The sequence below is a fragment of the Chenopodium album genome, chromosome 3 (assembly GCF_948465745.1).
Source record: "Chenopodium album chromosome 3, dcCheAlbu1.1, whole genome shotgun sequence".
NCBI lineage: Eukaryota > Viridiplantae > Streptophyta > Magnoliopsida > Caryophyllales > Amaranthaceae > Chenopodium > Chenopodium album.
Window position 1 is genome coordinate 20219828 of NC_137836.1, and position 18885 is coordinate 20238712.

Here is an 18885-nt window from a genome sequence, read left to right on the forward strand (position 1 = left end):
GGTATATGCACCGTGGCATTAGGTATAGGAAACCGTGGAATTAGGTATTATAGCTAATGCCACGGCAATAATATTGTCGTTGCATTAGGTATTGATCTAACGTAATGGATCATTGATACTGTGGCATTAGATGTCATATGTCGTTGCATTAGACCTACTGCAATGCCAGCAAATGTCACAGTACATGGCCATTGCAATAGGCCTAATGCCACAGATTTTGACGCCTAATGCAACGGATTAGGGGGTTGCAATAGGTCAAAAATGTAGTATTGATAATATATTCATTACCAGAATATTATATGTATGTAGTTATGTTTAATTGCATTTTATAAATGTTCATTAAACATTTTTTACTTTTAAAAGGCTTTTAGTGAAATGTTAATTACCATAAGAAAAAATTATCATTAACAAAATATAATATGTTCATTAACATCAATTATAAAAAATAAAAACTATTAACCCCAGCCAAGAGTATATTAATTCAAGATAACAATTTCTTAATTGTTTTTTTTTTTTTTGCCAACCTCTTAGCTACAATAGTATCAAATAAAGCTAAAAACCTATCATACTTATAAGAAACTTGTTTGCCACCATGACAAATGCCTTGAACATCTCTTGAAGGAGCATTTGAAAGAGCTTGAGAATTTGAAGATGTGACAGTTGCAGAAACTTCAACACTTCTTATAGGTGGTTGACAAAATTGAACAATTCTTGCAACCCTTGAACGAGCTTGAACATTTCTTGAAACTTGATCTTGAACATTTCTTGAACGAATTGAATCTTGAATAGTACATTATTTGAAACACTTGAATGATCTTGAACAGTAGAAACACCTTGATCATTTCTAGCAACATTTAAATCCTTCTCCTATTTACAAAATATTTCCAATGATTAACATAAATGAACATTACCAAAAGATTAAATGTACAATTATAAAAAAAAAAAATAAACGTGATATGAAAATATATTTATATACTTATACATACAACCTTAGCAAGGCAGAAATATCTTTATCAAAAGATGTATTGCATCCAAAAGAAATTACACCAGGATCCTATAAAAATATTTATACAATTTAGCAACAATATTAAACATATTTACAAAATAAGGATAATTTTAAAATAATAATTAGAATTACCTGCTCAAAACCTTTAAAAACACTTTCATCAAATTCCAAATGAATTTCTACTACAGGAGCTTCCTTCCTAGCAAACTAAAGAAAAATACAAAAATAAATAAATCATAAAACAAACTTGATCATTTAAAGAAACATAAATGAATATATGTTATATAAAAAACAAATTTATAATAATAACTTAGAAGGTGGGTTTTTCAAAATTATCAGCTCATTAGGATCACACATACAATTAGCATAAGTAAATGAGAGTCCATTCTCATCCACTTAGGGCTGAGCAGATTGCGGTCTAGACCGCACCAAACCGCAATATTGCAGTTTGGTGCGGTTTACGGTTTGGAAAGTACGGTGCGGTTTTTAAAATAGACCAAACCGCGGTTCTACGGTTTGGTGCGGTTTCAAAAAATTTTTAAACCAAACCGCACCGCAAACCGCAATTTAATACGGTTTGCGGTTTAGACCGTAAACCGTAAAATCAATAAATATACTAAAATTTAAAAATAAACTCAAAAAATAAAAAAATAAACAAATAAAAAAATAAAAGATCCAAAGATTTTTTAGGGTTACTGATTTTATTTTGCAATACCTAGTAGCCGACATATTCATCTCTTATCCTCATCTTAGTCATTTATCCCTCTTCTCCCTCATTTTTCTTCCTCTCTGACTCTTTATATCAATTTCATAATTTCTACATCTTTTTCTCCTTCAAATCTTAATTATTGTGAGATCAAGACCATTGATTTTCAAACAAATCGACCACCACATGCAATCATATTATTAATTGCTCGCCTCCAATACAATATTCACAAAGAAATCTGAAGTAAGTAGTACTTTTTTAAAAAAATAATTAAATCTTTGTTTAGAAATCTATAATATTCATGTGTAAATCTTGTGTTTTACATGATCAATTGGTTATAAGCATGCGTTTTATACATAGTATCAAATTTGATTTTTTTTTCATTTTATTTTTTGTTTATAACCTCTCAAATTTACAAGTCACGATTTTATGCATGTAATTTGTGTATAGTCTGATAGTCTCTTTAATTTTAAAATTTGTGTAACTAATTTATTAAATTTTTTTGGTCTAGTTTGTTCGTCTCATACAACGGAGTCGAGTACTGGGTCTTGCAAAGTAAGTTATTACTTCCTCAATTTATTAGCATTTTTCTACAATTGTAAATCATGTTTATTGATTTTACTTCCAACTGATTTATTTTTTATATTTTGACGTGTAGATGTTAAGTGGAGAAGGTAGTCCAAGTTCTGTTGGGACTCCCCTTGCTGAAGATGATAATGAGGAAGGATTTCTTGACAAAGAGGATATGCCACAACCTAAACAAAAGAGAAAGGCTACTAAACAAAGGTCGGACATATGGGATCACTTCATCAAATACACTGAACACGGGCAAGGAATGTGTAAGTGAAAATATTGTGGTATGTCTTACAAATGTGTACCTAAAGTTAATGGCACAAGTACTTATAGATCACACTTAAAGAAATGTTCAAAAAATCCAAACAACAAATATACAGATCCAGGGCCTAAGCAAACTCAATTATCTTTCCAATCTTCTGTAAATGAAGATGGGGAGCTTGAGGAAAATGTGAAAAATTGGATTTTCAATTATGATAAGTGTAGAAAAGCACTAGCTTATATGCTAATTGTAGATGAGCTGCCATTTAGATTTGTTGAAGGGCAAGGATTTAAATACTTTTGCTCACAGTTGTCAAACAAATTTCATGTGCCTTCAAGATTTACTGTTGCTAGGGATTGCTATGAGTTGTTTATGGATGAAAGATTGAAATTGAAGACTTTTTTAAAGACTAATTGTAGAAGAGTATGTCTTACAACTGATACATGGACTTCCTTGCAAAAAATCAATTATATGTGTCTAACTGCCCACTTTATTGATAATGACTGGAAACTAAACAAAAGAATATTGAATTTTTGTCAAATATCAAGTCATAAAGGGGAAGCAATTGGTAAGGCAATTGAGAAATGCTTGCTTGCCTGGGGTATTGAAAATGTCATGACAATTACTGTTGATAATGCAAGCTCTAACGATACAGCTATTCTTTATTTAAAAAAAAGAATAAACAATTGGGGGACAAGTGTTTTGAGAGGAGAATTTTTGCATGTACGATGTATTGCTCACATAATGAATTTGGTTGTGAATGATGGTTTAAAAATGGTGAATGATTCTGTACATCGTGTTCGAAATGCAGTAAGATTTATTAGGTCATCTTGCAATAGAGTTGAAAGGTTTAAAAAATGTGTCGTGGAAGAGAAAATTTCAACACAAAGTATGTTGTGTCTTGATGTTCCAACTCGATGGAATTCGACTTATTTGATGTTAGACACTGCTGTAAAATATGTAAATGCTTTTGAGAGATATGATGATGAAGACCCACATTATAATGATGATTTATGGGATGTGGATGGTTATGGGAAGGGGTTAGGGAAACCTTTAGCTGATGATTGGGAGCATGTTCAGAACCTGATAAAATTGTTGAAAGTTTTTTATAATTTGACTGTTCGTGTTTCTGGCTCATTATATGTGACTTCCAATGCTTATTTTCATGAGGTGTCTGATGTGGATTGTCTTTTAAAGGAATGGTGTGCTAGTTCAGATGCTAATTTTAAGAATATGGCTATGAAAATGAAAGAAAAGTGTGAGAAATATTGGGGTGATCCTAAAAAGCTGAATGTAATGTTGTTTATCTCTGCTATACTTGATCCTCGTTACAAATGGGATTGTGTGGAGTATGGGATTTGTCAAATGTATGAGAGTGATGTAGCATTAAGTGTATGCGATAGAGTCAAGAAAGCCTTTAAGGATATGTAGGATGAGTACAAGGGCTCACAAGTGACAACTAATTCAACTAGTACTCAGAGTGGGGGTTCAACTTCTAGTGGAGTAGATGGTGAGCCTAGTATAGGAAATAAGGGAATAATAAGGGCTAGATACAAGAAACTTAAAGCTACAAAAGATGATGTACATGCCAAATCAGAGCTAGATAAGTATTTAGATGATGATACGGAGGAGGATGTGGATGATTTTGATATTTTAAAGTGGTGGAAAACTCATGGTGCAAGATATCCTACTCTTTCTCTTATAGCTCGTGATATATTAGCTATACCTGTTTCTACGGTTGCATCTGAAAGTGCTTTTAGCACCGGAGGTCGAGTACTTGATTCATTTAGGAGTTCATTAACTCCTAAAATAGTAGAAGCTCTTGTTTGTGGTCAAGATTGGCTTCGTGCATCACCCCTTAATGTTGAAGAGCCACCGGAGGATATTGAAAAATTGGAAAGTGGTATGTAGTTATGTCCCTTTTATAGCTATGTAATTCAATTGTTTAAGCTTATCATTTATTTTTCTTATTAAATAACACATGAATTTGTTTTGTTGTAGATCTCTCCAAGATTAGTTTATCTCCACCCATCATTGATATAGCATGAGGTTTATTGACAAGAAATAGCACAACACAGGTAGTCTCAATTCAGATTTTAAAACTTGGACAAAAACTTGTTTTATTTCATGTCTGACTTATTTCTTGATTTTCTTGGACTATGCAGAAAAAGGGCTATGATGTGTACCAGCTCAAGATGTTCATTTTAAGTAGAGTCTCTTCTCGTTAAACTCATGGTGATGTTGGTATCAGTTGGTGTGGGAAGGAAACAGGGAAAGAAGACTCTTATGTTGTATTAATATAATTATATGTACTGACTTATGTAGGTCATTATCAAGAAAACCAAATGTTTTTCTTTCTTACTCTACGGTTCTTATTCTTTGGAGTTGTAAGGCTTTTCATTTGTGATTTAACTTTTGGTTTACTTAATGATTTTGCTTCATGTCTGCTTTGACATGTTACTTAGGTCACTATTAGCATTTGCATAGTTGTATTGAATCATTTGCATAGTTGTAAAGTTTTCAAGTAAAAATGTCATAAGAGAAGATTAGCAAATAATCATTATTTTTGAGGTAAAAAAAATTGTGGAAAAACCGCAAACCGCACCGCACCAAACCGTATATTGCGGTGCGGTTTGGTGCGGTTTGTATATAATTGCAGTTTGGTGCGGTTTGAAAAAATCACAAACCGCAATTTTGCGGTTTGGTGCGGTTTGAGATCCAAACCGCACCAAACCACACCGTGCACAGCCCTTGATCCATTTCCTAAAAAATAAAATTTGATCATAAGTATAAAACTAAATGATCTTATATAAAACATAATATGTTCCACATTACCTGAACTCCTGCTTGACCTTTAGCCCTCATGTAGGGTGTATATAAAGACTTTCTCTTCACTACCCCTAGCTTTGTTACATGCCTTTTCAAGTACTCTTAGGGCGAACATTTCTTTCACCAGGAAGCTTCTTTTTGGGAGGACTATTTACTTCATGGTAAAAAATTTCTACACCTTCAGCAGCCTCGTTGAAGTTAATTGTACCCCTAATACTCTCAACTTTATCTTTTAAAATGTTGAAATAACAGTCAACTTCTGCTCTTGCAGTCAAAGAATTTTGGCAGCTAGTTATCAACTTCACAAACTTCCTTAGTGTTTGTGACCTCCAAACACTAGAAGATACAATATTTGTTTTCATAGAAGTTTCATCATTGGTATGAGTACACATGGCAGCCTTTGTCCAACGCTTAACAATATACTCATCCGGAATCTTAGGTACACAATTGTAGACACCTAAAAATGTCTCCCCAAAACCAAACCTGATGATGAACAACCTTTCATCGCCATTATTGGCGGCATGATTATTTAATCTTTGGAGTGATTAAATCCATTTTCAATCCAATACATTTCATAAACCAACCCATTTCCTAGCTCATTTCCCTAAACCATAACTTATTTTCCTCTTTTCGTGTCCACATCGCAAAACCGAGAGAAACTGATTTTTTTGGTATTATAATTTTGATCAAATTATTATTTTGTTGGATATTAATTGAAATAATATTTTCAACCATATAGCATAAGCCCAATTCCGATTTAAAACGAAGAAGATATGAGCAAAACACTAAACTCGGCCCAAAACCGACACCCTTCTACTAAAACGACCATATCTTAAAATCTACAAATTATTTTGACCTGATTCTAATTGGGTTGGAAATTAGACTTGATAAGATTTCCAATAATATATTATATGCCTTATTCCAAGTTACGGATCAAAAGTTATGATATTGTAAAAACTGGAATTATCGCGCAGCATCTAAATGCCGCGACGCGGCAAATGCTGACGTGTCACGTGGCATATCGCCGTGAAACGGTGCCTTTTTGTGTAATTCTGCCTTTTCTCACACGTTTAATCCACCGTGTCACGGGAATATTGCTGCACCACGGGATTTTGCACCGTGTCACAGTACAATTTCCCGTGTCACGGTGCCCATTCCATGACATGGGGCTGTTCCGTGTAATTTCCGCGCACATTTTTTTACCGTGACACGGTGTACTTTACCGTGCCATGTGGACACTTCCTTATCACGGTACATGTGCCGTGTCACGGAATCTCCTCGTGTCTTTTCCGCGTAAACCCTTCTCGCTTTTTAACTCCCGTAGGTCAAATATTTCCTGCGTCACTCCAGTTTTTCCCGCGTCACTCCAGTTTCCCCGTGTCACGGTATTCTTTTCCATGTCGCGGTGTTCTTTGCCGTGTCATGACAACCTTTTTTAGGGTTTTTAATCTTTTTAGGGTTCCGTGTGTTCCCTCTGCTCATTTTCCCTATAAAACCCCCTCCTTTCTACAGTTCGGGGCACCAAATCCTGCTCTCTTTCTCTCTTTTACACCAAAAATCGTTCTTCTCTCTCTCTCTCTCTCATATTCTAAGCCTTAAACCCATATTCCTAATTACACCATTCTTCCCTTAAGTACTCCAAGGAGTCCATACTTAACCCAAGGTTCCGTCCTTAAACCAAGGCGTGAAAGGTAAAAATAACTGAGGGTTTGGACCAAATCAAATCTACATTTATTTAATTTAATTTTAATTTGATTTATATTTTTATTGAAGTTACTAACAATTTATTCATGATGTAGCAATTTAAAGGAACGCGCAGAATGTGAGTAATTAATTAATTTAATTACTTATTTTTATTCTTATTGCTAGTATCATGAATAGGTTAATTTATTATTCGATTTGAATAACGTTATTATTGTTAAATTTCTTCCAATACTAATGTTTATTCTATTATATTTTTTATGATCACCATATTACATGTTTACAGGGAATATGTAATTGAAAATCACGCCTAATAAGATAATTTGGACAACCGGTTTAGGTTCCTTTTTAATCTTGTTATTAATTCAAGTGATCACAATATTTTAGAATTATGTGTTGCATTAATATTCAACCAATTTAGCATAATAATAGTTAGGAGCAAATTGAATATTTTGTTTGCATGTCTTTGAGATCGTAGAAATCACTTTTCATAATAAGAATCGAGTAGAGGCCAATACGGGTGAATGTGACTCCATGACTCACTTTGTACCATCATCCCCGATCCTCGTTTCGTGGTTCCAAACCATATGGAGTTAGTAATCTCATGGATTATGAATGGGGTGTAACCTTCACGGGTCAATCGTTGTTGTCTATCGTTGTCCCTTAATCGTGGTTGCTTTTTATGATCCGTGAACGGTTTACAATTTCCTTAAAAACTTGTTGGCGACTCCCTACTTTGCTTTGTCCCTAATCGTATTATGTCAATTCCCACTTCCTATGAGTGCCAAGCATATTCACACATGCTTTAACGTAAGCGCACTTCGAACGACGCCTACAACAATGCAAATGATATACACGAAGACAATGAGAGCATAATAATCCCATTTCACTAAAAAAATATGCAAGTGCAGCATATAGCATGAGTTTATTTGTTAAAAACAACTTCATGCTTAAGCAAATCCTTCCCATTTCTCCATAAATGGTATGCATATTCAGGAAAATGAAGACCAACATTAGAATGATCATATGCAGTACCCTTAATGATCTCTTCTTCAAAAATAACATATGCTTGAATGGTGTATAAAGATCTAGCGTGAACCAAAATTCTAATATGAGCGAAAGCAAGATGACGATTACCCCTCAATGTTTTATAATCATTTCCACTTTATTTGCTCCTCCATTCAAAAATAACATCAAGGAATGTATGATAAAAATCACATAAACCTTGTGTTCTATTAAGCCTCTTCGAAACAGATTTGTTTGTTGTTTCACTCCGTTGATATGACAAAACTCCACTAGACCAATACTTCTTAGAATAAGCAGGACACCACATCTCTTTAATCTTGTACAAATCACACAACCAATCATCCTTTTCACATTTATATTTCATCAACATTCTGCATTTACAAATGATCATTAGCTGATGTGGAATTGAACAAACTCTTTAATAAAATGTACATACATATTAAATAAAATGATCATATTAATAAATATAAAAAATCACAGTAGATATTATAATAAAAATAATCTAAATACAAATGTACATTAGATAATGTGAAAATGCACAAACTATCTTCTTTAATGAACGTTTATATAAAGTGACATGATCATTTTTACAAAGATAAATAAACAAATACATAATTACCAGTATATTAAGGAATAACGACATACCTTTTCCAAAAGTGCTCAAACTCAGCAGAAGTTTCACAATACACAAATAGCCAACCAAATCTGTAAAACCATCAAAAGCTCTTAAAGCACCTATATTCTTCTTTGAATTTTGCTTAATGTGCCAAACACATAAATGATGATGAACACTTGGAGGGAAACACAGTACGAATACCAGCTGCAATTGCCTGAGCTTGATCTGTCATAATTGTGATAGGACTTTTCATTCCCATAGAGGTTAAAAATGTATCGAACAACCACACAAAAGATTTCGTTCGCTCATTGAGAATAAAACTCATACCAAACATAATGTTATTAGCATGATGATTCATGCCAACAAATGGTGCACATATTATATCGTATTTATTTGTCCTATACGTAGTATAAAAAACCAGCAAATCTCCAAAATACTCATAATCTCTCTTCATCCGACCATCACGCCAAAAAAAATTAGCTAAACACCCATTCTCATCTTGCTCAAAGTCATAATAAAATTCAAGTTCATCAAGGTGTCTTTTTGCAAAGTATATGATCAATTGATGACTTTCACAACCATCAATTAAGGATTGTTTTTCAGTAGATAATGCATTATAGGCATCGGTAAATCCTAAATTAGGAGAACCACCAACATCTTTTTTCATTTCTCTCAAAACTACAAAAACTTTAACTCCACTACACCTTAATGTAGACATGAATTCCAAATTTTCCTTAGAAACACTCCTTTGAGACCTTAACAAATGTCTCTTTTCAAGAGGAATCATATGATGATTATGTTTCATATAATGCTTTGTACATGTCCATAAACCTCAACGATCAATCTTGAACTGAATAAAAGCCAAATAACCAGTTCTTGTTTCCATTCTCTCATAAGACCCTTTTATTCCTAGCCTTATCATCTTTCCAACCTTCATTGTAACAAACAAATCTTTTCATCTTCAAAGAATTATCATTTCGAGTTTTTCTTTTATCAATTCTAATACTAAAACCATGCTTAAAAGCATATTCATTATAACTATCATAAGCTTCTTGTTCAGAATTAAAATCTTTAAAAAGTAACTCTGATTTTGTTGCTTCTTCATAAAGAATTTCATCACTAGCACCCACTGCATAAGTTTTTAAAAATGAACATAATAAAAACACATATATGTACAAATTAAAAACAGTACATATATAAATGATCATTCAGCATTATAAATTTGATCAAAATAATTAAATAAAGAAAAGTACATAATATTAAAAATATAATTTAAACAACTATACCAAAACATAATATAAATAAAAATGATCATATTGAATTATGAAATTGATCAAAATTATAAAACTACTAAGAAAACACAAAAACGCATTGATCAACGAATGGATCAAGCCATCCACCAGAAGTGGAAAAAATAACTTCACAATCACGATCAAATTCAGCAATCGAAAAATGCAACACTTTATTATCACAATCAACAGCTCCAATCAATTATTCCTCCATGAAATATAGAAAAAATAATGCTATAGAAAAGAAAAAATGTTGAAGAAGAGAGAAAATGCAAAAAAACGAACAAAAAAACAAAAATTAGGTTTTAAATGATATATATAAATGACTTGAGAGATAAGAAAATGAAATAATAAGAAAAAGGAAAAAAAACCAAAAACATAGTAAAAATTCCTAATAGGGAGTAGAAATAGTGAAACGACGTAGAAAAAGCAGGTACCCGGATTTTCGGGTAGTTTGGAACTCGTCCCATGACCCAACCCGGGATAACCGGGTACCCGGCTTTTGGGTACCCGTATTTTCCGGGTCAGGAAATAGGGTACCCGAATTATTTTTTAACTTTTTACTACCTCCGTTACATATTAGTTGCAACTTTGGGGTATTATTTGTGAGACATAAAATATTCCAAAGTTGCAACTAATATGTAACGGAGGTAGTATTTTTTTTTAGTAAATTAGCCATAAAAAATGAGAAAGGAAGCAATTTAGTAGCTCTAAGCCTCCAATTTATACATATTCGGACAATCTTCCATAGAATTTAGTCTGCTTCCCTTCTCTAGCCATGAACCATATATAATTTATACAAATTACAAATCATAAATTTTCAATAACTTAAATCCCACATCAAGATCATAGAAACACCCTCAATTAATGGGATTTATTTATATGAAAAAAATACTCAATATACAAATTGAAGAATAATACCAAAAACCAATTATGAAAGTAAATTAAACAATACACCACCATCAGATCCATCCACGCAGCCACCCCTCGTCCGACGACCACCACAAAGTCAGCCTACACCATCAATCTCCAACTCAAAAACACTCTGACCTTGATGAATGGTGAGGTGAGATGGTTCGATTGTTGTTGATGTTGTAGTCTCTAGATCGCTTGCATGCATTGGGGTTGAGATGTAGAGAAAATTTTACATTTTACTGTGAGATGAGAGTAGAGGGGTGAATTGAAGATCAGAAGAACAAGGAGAAAGAGGAAAAAAAAGGAGAGAGAGAAGATAAAGGGAATGACGGCTAGGGAGACTAGGAGAGAGAATATGGAGGTTGGAATTAAAACCCTGACTCTTAATGATTCAGCATAAAAAAAAAAATCTCACGGGTCAACGGGTACCCGCCACTCTCACAGGTGAGCCCATGACCCGACCCGAAGACTTGGTAATTATCCCGAGTTGGGTACCCGACCCGCTAATTTCAGAAAAAAAAAAATAAAAAAATATCCGGTAAAATTAGTCGGGACAGCGGGTCATCAAGACAGATCAATTGGCTCGGGTATTTTTGAACACCCCTAGAGAGTAGGGAACAGTGGCTGAAGGGGGTTGTAGCCAAAAAATTTCAAATTGACCGTGCTAAGTTTAATAGCAACCATAACTGAAAGCCCAAATACGAGACGAACCCTCTTCTAATCCAACCAAGAGTTGGACCCAAAAAATAGGAATATTGCAATGAATAAAATGAGTTTTTTAAAAACGGGCTGACGTTAACACTAATCAATACTTGACCCTATGAAAATTGAAACAAGTAGAAAGGGCATAAATGACCAACTACCACAACTTTATAATGCTTCGTAGTTGACAACACTATATCCCCCCTCTACATCATCATACTTAAATCGTCGCCATTTCTGAAACTCAAGCTTCTCTTTCTTCTTCTCTCTATTTCTCTTCACTTACCTTACTTTCTCTCTCCTCCCTCTGAAACTCCCACAATTCAACCCCTTGAACTGAGATTCACGACTTTGCTACTATTTTCGTCCTCAAATTTTGAATTATTTTTGTAGAAATATTCAAGGGGAAGAAGATCTTTGATACTATGAATGAATTCCTTGTCTCGATACACGATTCATACTCTTGTCAAATTGTTCACATGTTGAAGATCTAATGTCGATTTCGGCTTCGTTTAATTTATAATGTAATGCTTCCAGTTTTTCTGTTTACTTTCAAATTTTTCTCTCATTTTAGTTTTCATTCACTTTGGTAGTTTAAGAGATCTGTCAAATTGTTGGTGTTCAAAACAAGAAATTATTCATGGTGTAACAAAATATTTGAGTAGTATTTATTTTCATGGTTTTTTCGTCTTATTATAAATTCATTTTTTTTCCTTATTAGTTGGTTTAGTTGAAGCTCGTTTGTTTCTCAAATTTGCGGAAATTACAACTACCAAATTGCTAAAAGTTTTCAATTTTTTAATGGATTTTTTCCCCCCTAAATTTGTCATTTTTTTTTTGACAAGAAATTTGTCATATTATTATTTAGCAGTATGTTTCTAATTGTATGTTTTGTAACTGAATTGGCAAATTTGAGATCGATTTTAAGATTTCAAAACAAATTAAATTATAAGTATAAGGTGAAAAAAATTCAAAAAAAAAAAAAAAGAAAGTTGTAACTACTGTATAATTTCATTCTATGTTGCAATTTTACAATTGGATCTTATAGTTTCACCGGATCTTACAAGATTATCTCGCTCAACAACTCAATATAATGAATACATATATTTTTTTACAGGTATCAGACAATGAGCCCAGATAATTTGGGTTCAAGTAGCATTAGAAAATCAAATACAAATAACTTCAAATCAAGTAAAGAAGATCATCAAAACGGCGGCGGCGAAAACGGAAGAATAGCAAATATTGTTACTGTGACGACGACTACAACATCAACTAGTAACAGTTTGGAAGGAAATGGAGTAATACACAAATCTCCTCCAAAAACAAATCAACAAAATGAAAACAATCACCACCACACCAACCACCATCACCACTCTGCCGCATCGAGTTCTTCAGTGGTCAATCCGAGCCATGAAAGCAGCCCAAGTCGAAGCAACGCCTGCCTCGGCGGAGGCGGAAGTAGTGGTGATATGCTGCTACAATGGGGTCAGAATAAAAGATCGAGGTGTTCAAGGACAGAAAGTCGGTCCATGGTTAGTGTTGTATTGGACAAACATCATACAAGTAATAATAATCATGTAATGCCACCTCCACATCCAAATTCAATTCCAACTCCGCCGTCTTTGCCGTCCACTTCTACTAGTAATGGTAGTAGAATTGGTGGTTTTACCAGAGTTCGACACCAAGGATTACTCTATAACAAAGATACCAAAAATAGGTATTTATTGTTTGATTTCTTTCATTCATTTTTCATAATCAGAACTTGGTTTTGAATTGATTTGATAATAAGGGTAATTTTCAAAATATAATTATCAGTTTCTTAGAAAAATATTTAATGGGTTTTTGGTTTATTGATTCATCTTGTACACTCTATTATTGCTGGATCTAATAATTTTTTATTTTTTTTGTTAGAGGAGATTGGTGATTTACTGACTAATATACCCTCTTAAAAAAAAAAGAGTTTTGTTATAATCTATTCTCATTATTATTATGATGGGGTAGTGGGCTTATTGGGTATATAAATAAAAAATACTCCAGCTATATATGGTGATTTTCTCCGTTGTCAGCAATTGAGGGAGAAGGTTAGGGTGTGATGTATTCATTGTAGGTTAGGGTGTGATGTATTCATTGTAGTATCTTTAGTTATTTACTTTGTTTATACCCTTTTTAACCCTCTACATGTGGATAAAAATAAAAAAGGCACACTAATCCTAATCACTGTTTTATGTTTTTTTTTCTTTCTTAGGATATATATATATAATATAAGTATATAACTTCTCCTGTAACCTGTAATTTATAAATTGTTGCGGCCAACAGTCTTAAACAAATTCTGCTGTTAAATTGTTGTTGTTGTTGTTGCTGTTGTTGGTGTGATGCATAGGAACTTGGTTGATCAAATGGGTACACATAGCGCGTTGCCGTCGAGGAATGGCGGTGGTAGTAGCCGTCCGATTTCTAGATCTACTGTGGGGAAGCGATCCCCATCTTGTACCGAGAAGAATGATAAGAAGGTATCATCTTCTGGGGCAATTAGGAAAGTGAAATCAGATGATTCTTTAGCGCCCCATACAAGCAATGGAAATCATCATGTTGAATTAGCTCATGTAGACCAAGAGCACGGTGGTGGGGGTGCCGCCTCGATGGCACGGTCTCCGGTGGCGGACACCGAAAAAGGAGGTAATGAAGTGGTTGAATGGCCAAGGATTTACCTATCACTTTCAAGAAAGGAAAAGGAAGATGATTTTTATGCAATGAAGGGTACTAAATTACCTCATAGACCCAAAAAGAGGGCTAAGGCTGTTGATAGAGCCCTTCAGGTAATTCAATTTGTTTCTTGTAATTGGAATTAATTAGTTTTGAATATTATTAATTTTAGGATAAGCTTTCAATTTAATTGCTCATTTTTATCTTGTGGTTCTAGTATTGTTTTCCAGGTCTTTGGCTCTCTGATTTGACGAGGGCAAGATATGAAGTTAGAGAAAGAAAGAGTGCCAAGAAGGTAAAGATTGTTATTTTTTTTTTATTTTTTTTTTTGTGCGGCTGCTTGTTTGTTTAATACACCCGTGAATTGTGGGTAGTGACCAGGTCTTTATTGCTTTCTTTGAATATCAACTAATTAAGAGAGCTTTGGGTTGTTGGATTTTAAGATATTACGGAGTCAGATGGAGTGGATGCATAATATAGAGTAATACAAAGTACTTGTACTTCTTTCTCCCTTCGGATTTAGGCCCGTTTATTTCACCTTAAATAATACGTACTATTTTCGGTCCAAATTACTCGCAACTTTAGAATATTTTATATCTCACAAATAATACCCAAAAGTTGCGAGTAATTTGGACAAGAGGTAGTAGTAATATTAACTAAAAATATTTTCAGTTTAGTAAAAATAAGTTCAATTTAGGGCCTGTTCACATTTACTGACCTGAGCTAAACTGAACTGAACTGATTGGAGTTGAACTGAACTGAATTGAATTGATTGGAGCTGAGTTGAACTGAACTGAACTGAATTAAGCTGAAATGAATATTTTATGAGAGAGGGAAATTAGGAGCTGAACTAAATTGATTGAAGCTGAAATGAACTGAACTCATTGGAGCTGAACTGAACTGAAATTAAGTAAATATGAACAGACTCTTAGTAAATATAATTTCAGTTCAATAAAAATAAGTTCAATTCAATAACAATAATTTCAGTTTCAATTCAGTAAAATTAAGTTTAGTTAAGTATAATTTAGTAACTATAAAGAAGAATTATAAATAAAAAAAATAATAAGTAAATGTAATTTCATTTCGGTTAAATTAATTTCATTTCAGCAAAAATAATTTCAGTTCAGTAAATTAATTTTAATTCAGTAAAAATAATTTAAATTCAACCAAAATAATTTCATTTTAGTAAAAATAATTTTAGGGTTGTTTTTAATTCCATTGTGACTAATTTTAGATGAAGTTTATTTTATTAAGAGTTGTTCGAGATTTGTTGAAACATATTTTGATGTATGGCAATTTTGATTTTAAAATACGAGTAGAAGATTTTAAAAATGAAGTAAATTAATTTTAATTCAGTAAAAATAATTTAAATTTAACCAAAATAATTTCATTTTAGTAAAAATAATTTTAGTGTTGTTTTTAATTCCATTGTGACTAATTTTAGATGAAGTTTATTTTATTAAGGGTTGTTCGAGATTTGTTGAAACATATTTTGATACATGGCAATTTTGATTTTAAAATACGAGTAGAAGTTTTTAAAAATGAACTCTATTTATTACGTGCCAATTAAAGAGTAAGCCTTTAAATTTTCCTCCCTATCTTGGCTATCTATTTATTAACAAATATTAAAATAGAACATGCTTACATCATTTGTGACACATGTTAAATTATCATTAAAAAATTTAGCGCCAACACAATATATGATGTCATCGTTTTTTTTTTTTTTTTGTTTTTTGTTATTTTACTTGAATATTTTTTAAAAGTACATTGTATAGTTATTTTTGGAAAAAAAACATGTATTAATGCAATATAATGTATACTACTTTTGAATATTTTCAACACAATTAATCAACAATAATTTTTTTCTCAATTCATTTTTAATACTTTGGCCTTATTATTTCATTTTTCTTATACATACTGCATTTGTATATTTCATATAAATTGCCTCATTTTTTTTATATTATATTAATTATGGAAAAAAATTGTTAGTACTGTGTGAGGGCACTAATCTAGTTGTTAAATAACTAAAGAAAAAAAGTAAAGGAAAAAACAAAATAGGCTGATTTTACACCCCTAGAGCTAGTTTATCGTGTTTTCCGTTGTAAAAGTTGAGAAACAAAAGATAGGGAAGAAAAAAATACGTATTTTGGGTAAAGGGAATGATTAATTTTTAGTTGGGTAGAAGAAAAAGACAAAGGATAATGCAAGATAAAGAGAAAATAACATGCCATTTTTCTTTGGACCCATGTAATAAGTTTAACACCTGTTCAAAATATATATATAAATATATAATGAGAAGGTTGTTATAATGAGAAGGATGAGAAGAATTTTATATGCATTTTTTTTAATTGAATGTGCAATTTTTTATGATAAAATGTGCAAAATAAAAATCTGATTCAAACTCGTGGAGTAAATTCTTTCTCCGACACTCATCTCCTCAAGCTCTTTCACTCTCCTCCTTATCTGCATCTCTCAATCAAAAAATTTCCTCATTATCACCACCATTACCACCGCCATTTCCACCTTCTCTTCCATAATTTCCATTCACTTCATTGCAAAAATATTTTACAGTACGTGTTCGACTTCTTCGAAAAGTTTACCATCCCAAGAGATGAAACTCATTCTATAATTGAAACTCCTCTCTCTTCGTTAAAGTCTAAACTCAAAACGATTTATGGTGATCGAAAAGTACATTCGCCGACAACGTCAATTCTATCCGTAAAATATGGTTTCTAATCTAATGTCATCATTAGCATACTCACCAAATCAAATATCCAAATTATTTTCTCTAACTCTAAATCTAAATCAAAAGTTAGACATTGAATAAATTTAATGGAAGAGAAAGAAAGAGACAACACATAGGAAAAATAAAACTAAAAAACTGAATGTGCATAATTTTTTAATTAAATATGCGTAACTTTTGTACTAATGTGCATAATTTTTTGTCTAAATGTGCATTTTGTTGCAGCATGAAATGTGAATCGTTAGATGCGATTGTATGGTCAAGATTCTTTCTCATTTTTCTCATTTTAAGATCCTTCTCATTGAATCTCAACCATATATATATATATATATATATATATATATATATATATATATATAAAAGTTTAACAAGTTATTATTATTTGTTCTCACTATTTAAATTTATATGCAACCGTCACTGATTATATCTCACCACATAAGTGTTGACTTAGTAGTAAGAAATATGAATAGGACTTTTTGTTTTAAGGTTAGGAGTTTAATCCCTATTAGTCTACTACGGGCGCTCCCAGTTCAGAACTTAGGCAACTTATCTTCCCTTCCTAAAAAAAGGGGTGTTAATGAAAAGCAAATATGCTTAGAGATGATGGTGTTTATGTTTTAATAATGTGTTTTGGCATTTTTTGGATGATATTTTTTTAATAGGGAAACCAAATGAGACTTCACAACATCATTATCAAATATGTTGCTGTGGTTGTTTAAAGTTTTAAACGTATACATTTCCTACATTAAGGTTCTCAAGTATATCCTTTAAATTATACAGACCCAATTTGCAGCAGTTTCTTACAGATTACACTTTTAACTAAAATTTCTCTTCAATGTTAGCTCTTGGTTGGCATAGTTGTGGCTATGTTAGCACTAAGCACAGTTTGAGTAAATACCAATAATTTTTCGTTTAACGCTCTTTTCTTAATTGGCTAATCTTGGTTAAAACACAAATTTGGCGGGTTTAGCTAAACTCTGAACATCTTGCAGCCAAAACGAAGGGGATTGAAAGGACTAGAGACCATGGAAAGTGAATCAGAGTAGAATGCAAGATGAAGCTTCCTCAGATCAATGACCGCCCTTTTTGAAGAAACTATTGCCCCCAGCAACCATATGCTTTAATATATTTTGAGAACTATAGCTTTTGCTTCTCTCAAGTATGAGCTCTGTTCTTCAGTTTTCCTTTAGATGGGGAAGGGTGGCGCCTAGTATTTTGAGTTCCTTGACAAGGTCTAGCATTGCGGCAAGTAAAGCTTCACCTCGAGGATAAATATATTGAAAAGAATGTAGAGGGTTTTAGGGATAACCCAGCTTGTTGTAATGGTAAATTTGAAAATGGATGAGAAGGAAAATATCAAATATGTGCCTTCTTTGTTGATCTGTGTACAGATCTTTATTAAAAATGGTCGAGTGAATACAAGAAAAAAAATACTCTGTTGAAAATTTCCTAAAATTCTACTGTATGTTCTACTGTATGTGCTATGTAATGTGTCTCCAAAGAAAAAAAAAAAGTTCAATAACTAATGACCTAATGTAGAAAGGCCTACATGAACAAATTCATCCTAAATCATTAGTTCACTACTCTACCATTACCATACCAACCAAAGAAATATGGTCAAATTAGTAAACTTTAAAGGAAAAATTAATAACAATAATTCGAACTTTAGGTTGTCTTCCAATATTAAGTTCAACTTTGATTAATTTAAAACTAAGTCTTAACTTTGAAATCTATTTTTCATAAATGGGTATTTTTACCTATGACCCGTCAAATAGGTCATTAATTAACTTATACGGAGTACATAATTAACTTAA

The 18885-nt window shown here is 32.5% G+C and overlaps 2 protein-coding genes across 3 annotated transcripts; one reads left to right on the plus strand and one right to left on the minus strand.

Annotated features, from left to right (window-relative positions):
- Positions 1 to 5468: 5468 nt before the first annotated feature.
- On the minus strand, positions 5469 to 9524 carry LOC145624924 (protein FAR1-RELATED SEQUENCE 5-like). The gene is made up of 4 exons (XM_081678010.1): positions 8908 to 9524; positions 8749 to 8808; positions 8302 to 8474; positions 5469 to 5833 (listed from the first exon to the last, which is right to left on the minus strand). Exons 1-4 carry the CDS (start codon positions 9522 to 9524, stop codon positions 5469 to 5471), a joined length of 1215 nt encoding a protein of 404 aa, XP_081534136.1.
- Positions 9525 to 11794: 2270 nt separating this feature from the next.
- On the plus strand, positions 11795 to 18526 carry LOC145623889 (uncharacterized). Of its 2 annotated transcripts, XM_081676789.1 has the most exons (5): positions 11795 to 12149; positions 12743 to 13342; positions 14006 to 14441; positions 14546 to 14623; positions 18064 to 18526. In XM_081676789.1, coding segments are annotated over exons 1-5 (1170 nt in total). In that variant the 5' UTR covers positions 11795 to 12147; the 3' UTR covers positions 18118 to 18526. The 2 variants fall into 2 exon arrangements, with proteins under 2 accessions (XP_081532915.1, XP_081532916.1); XM_081676790.1 differs by lacking the exon at positions 11795 to 12149 and having other exon boundaries at positions 12698 to 13342.
- Positions 18527 to 18885: the final 359 nt, after the last annotated feature.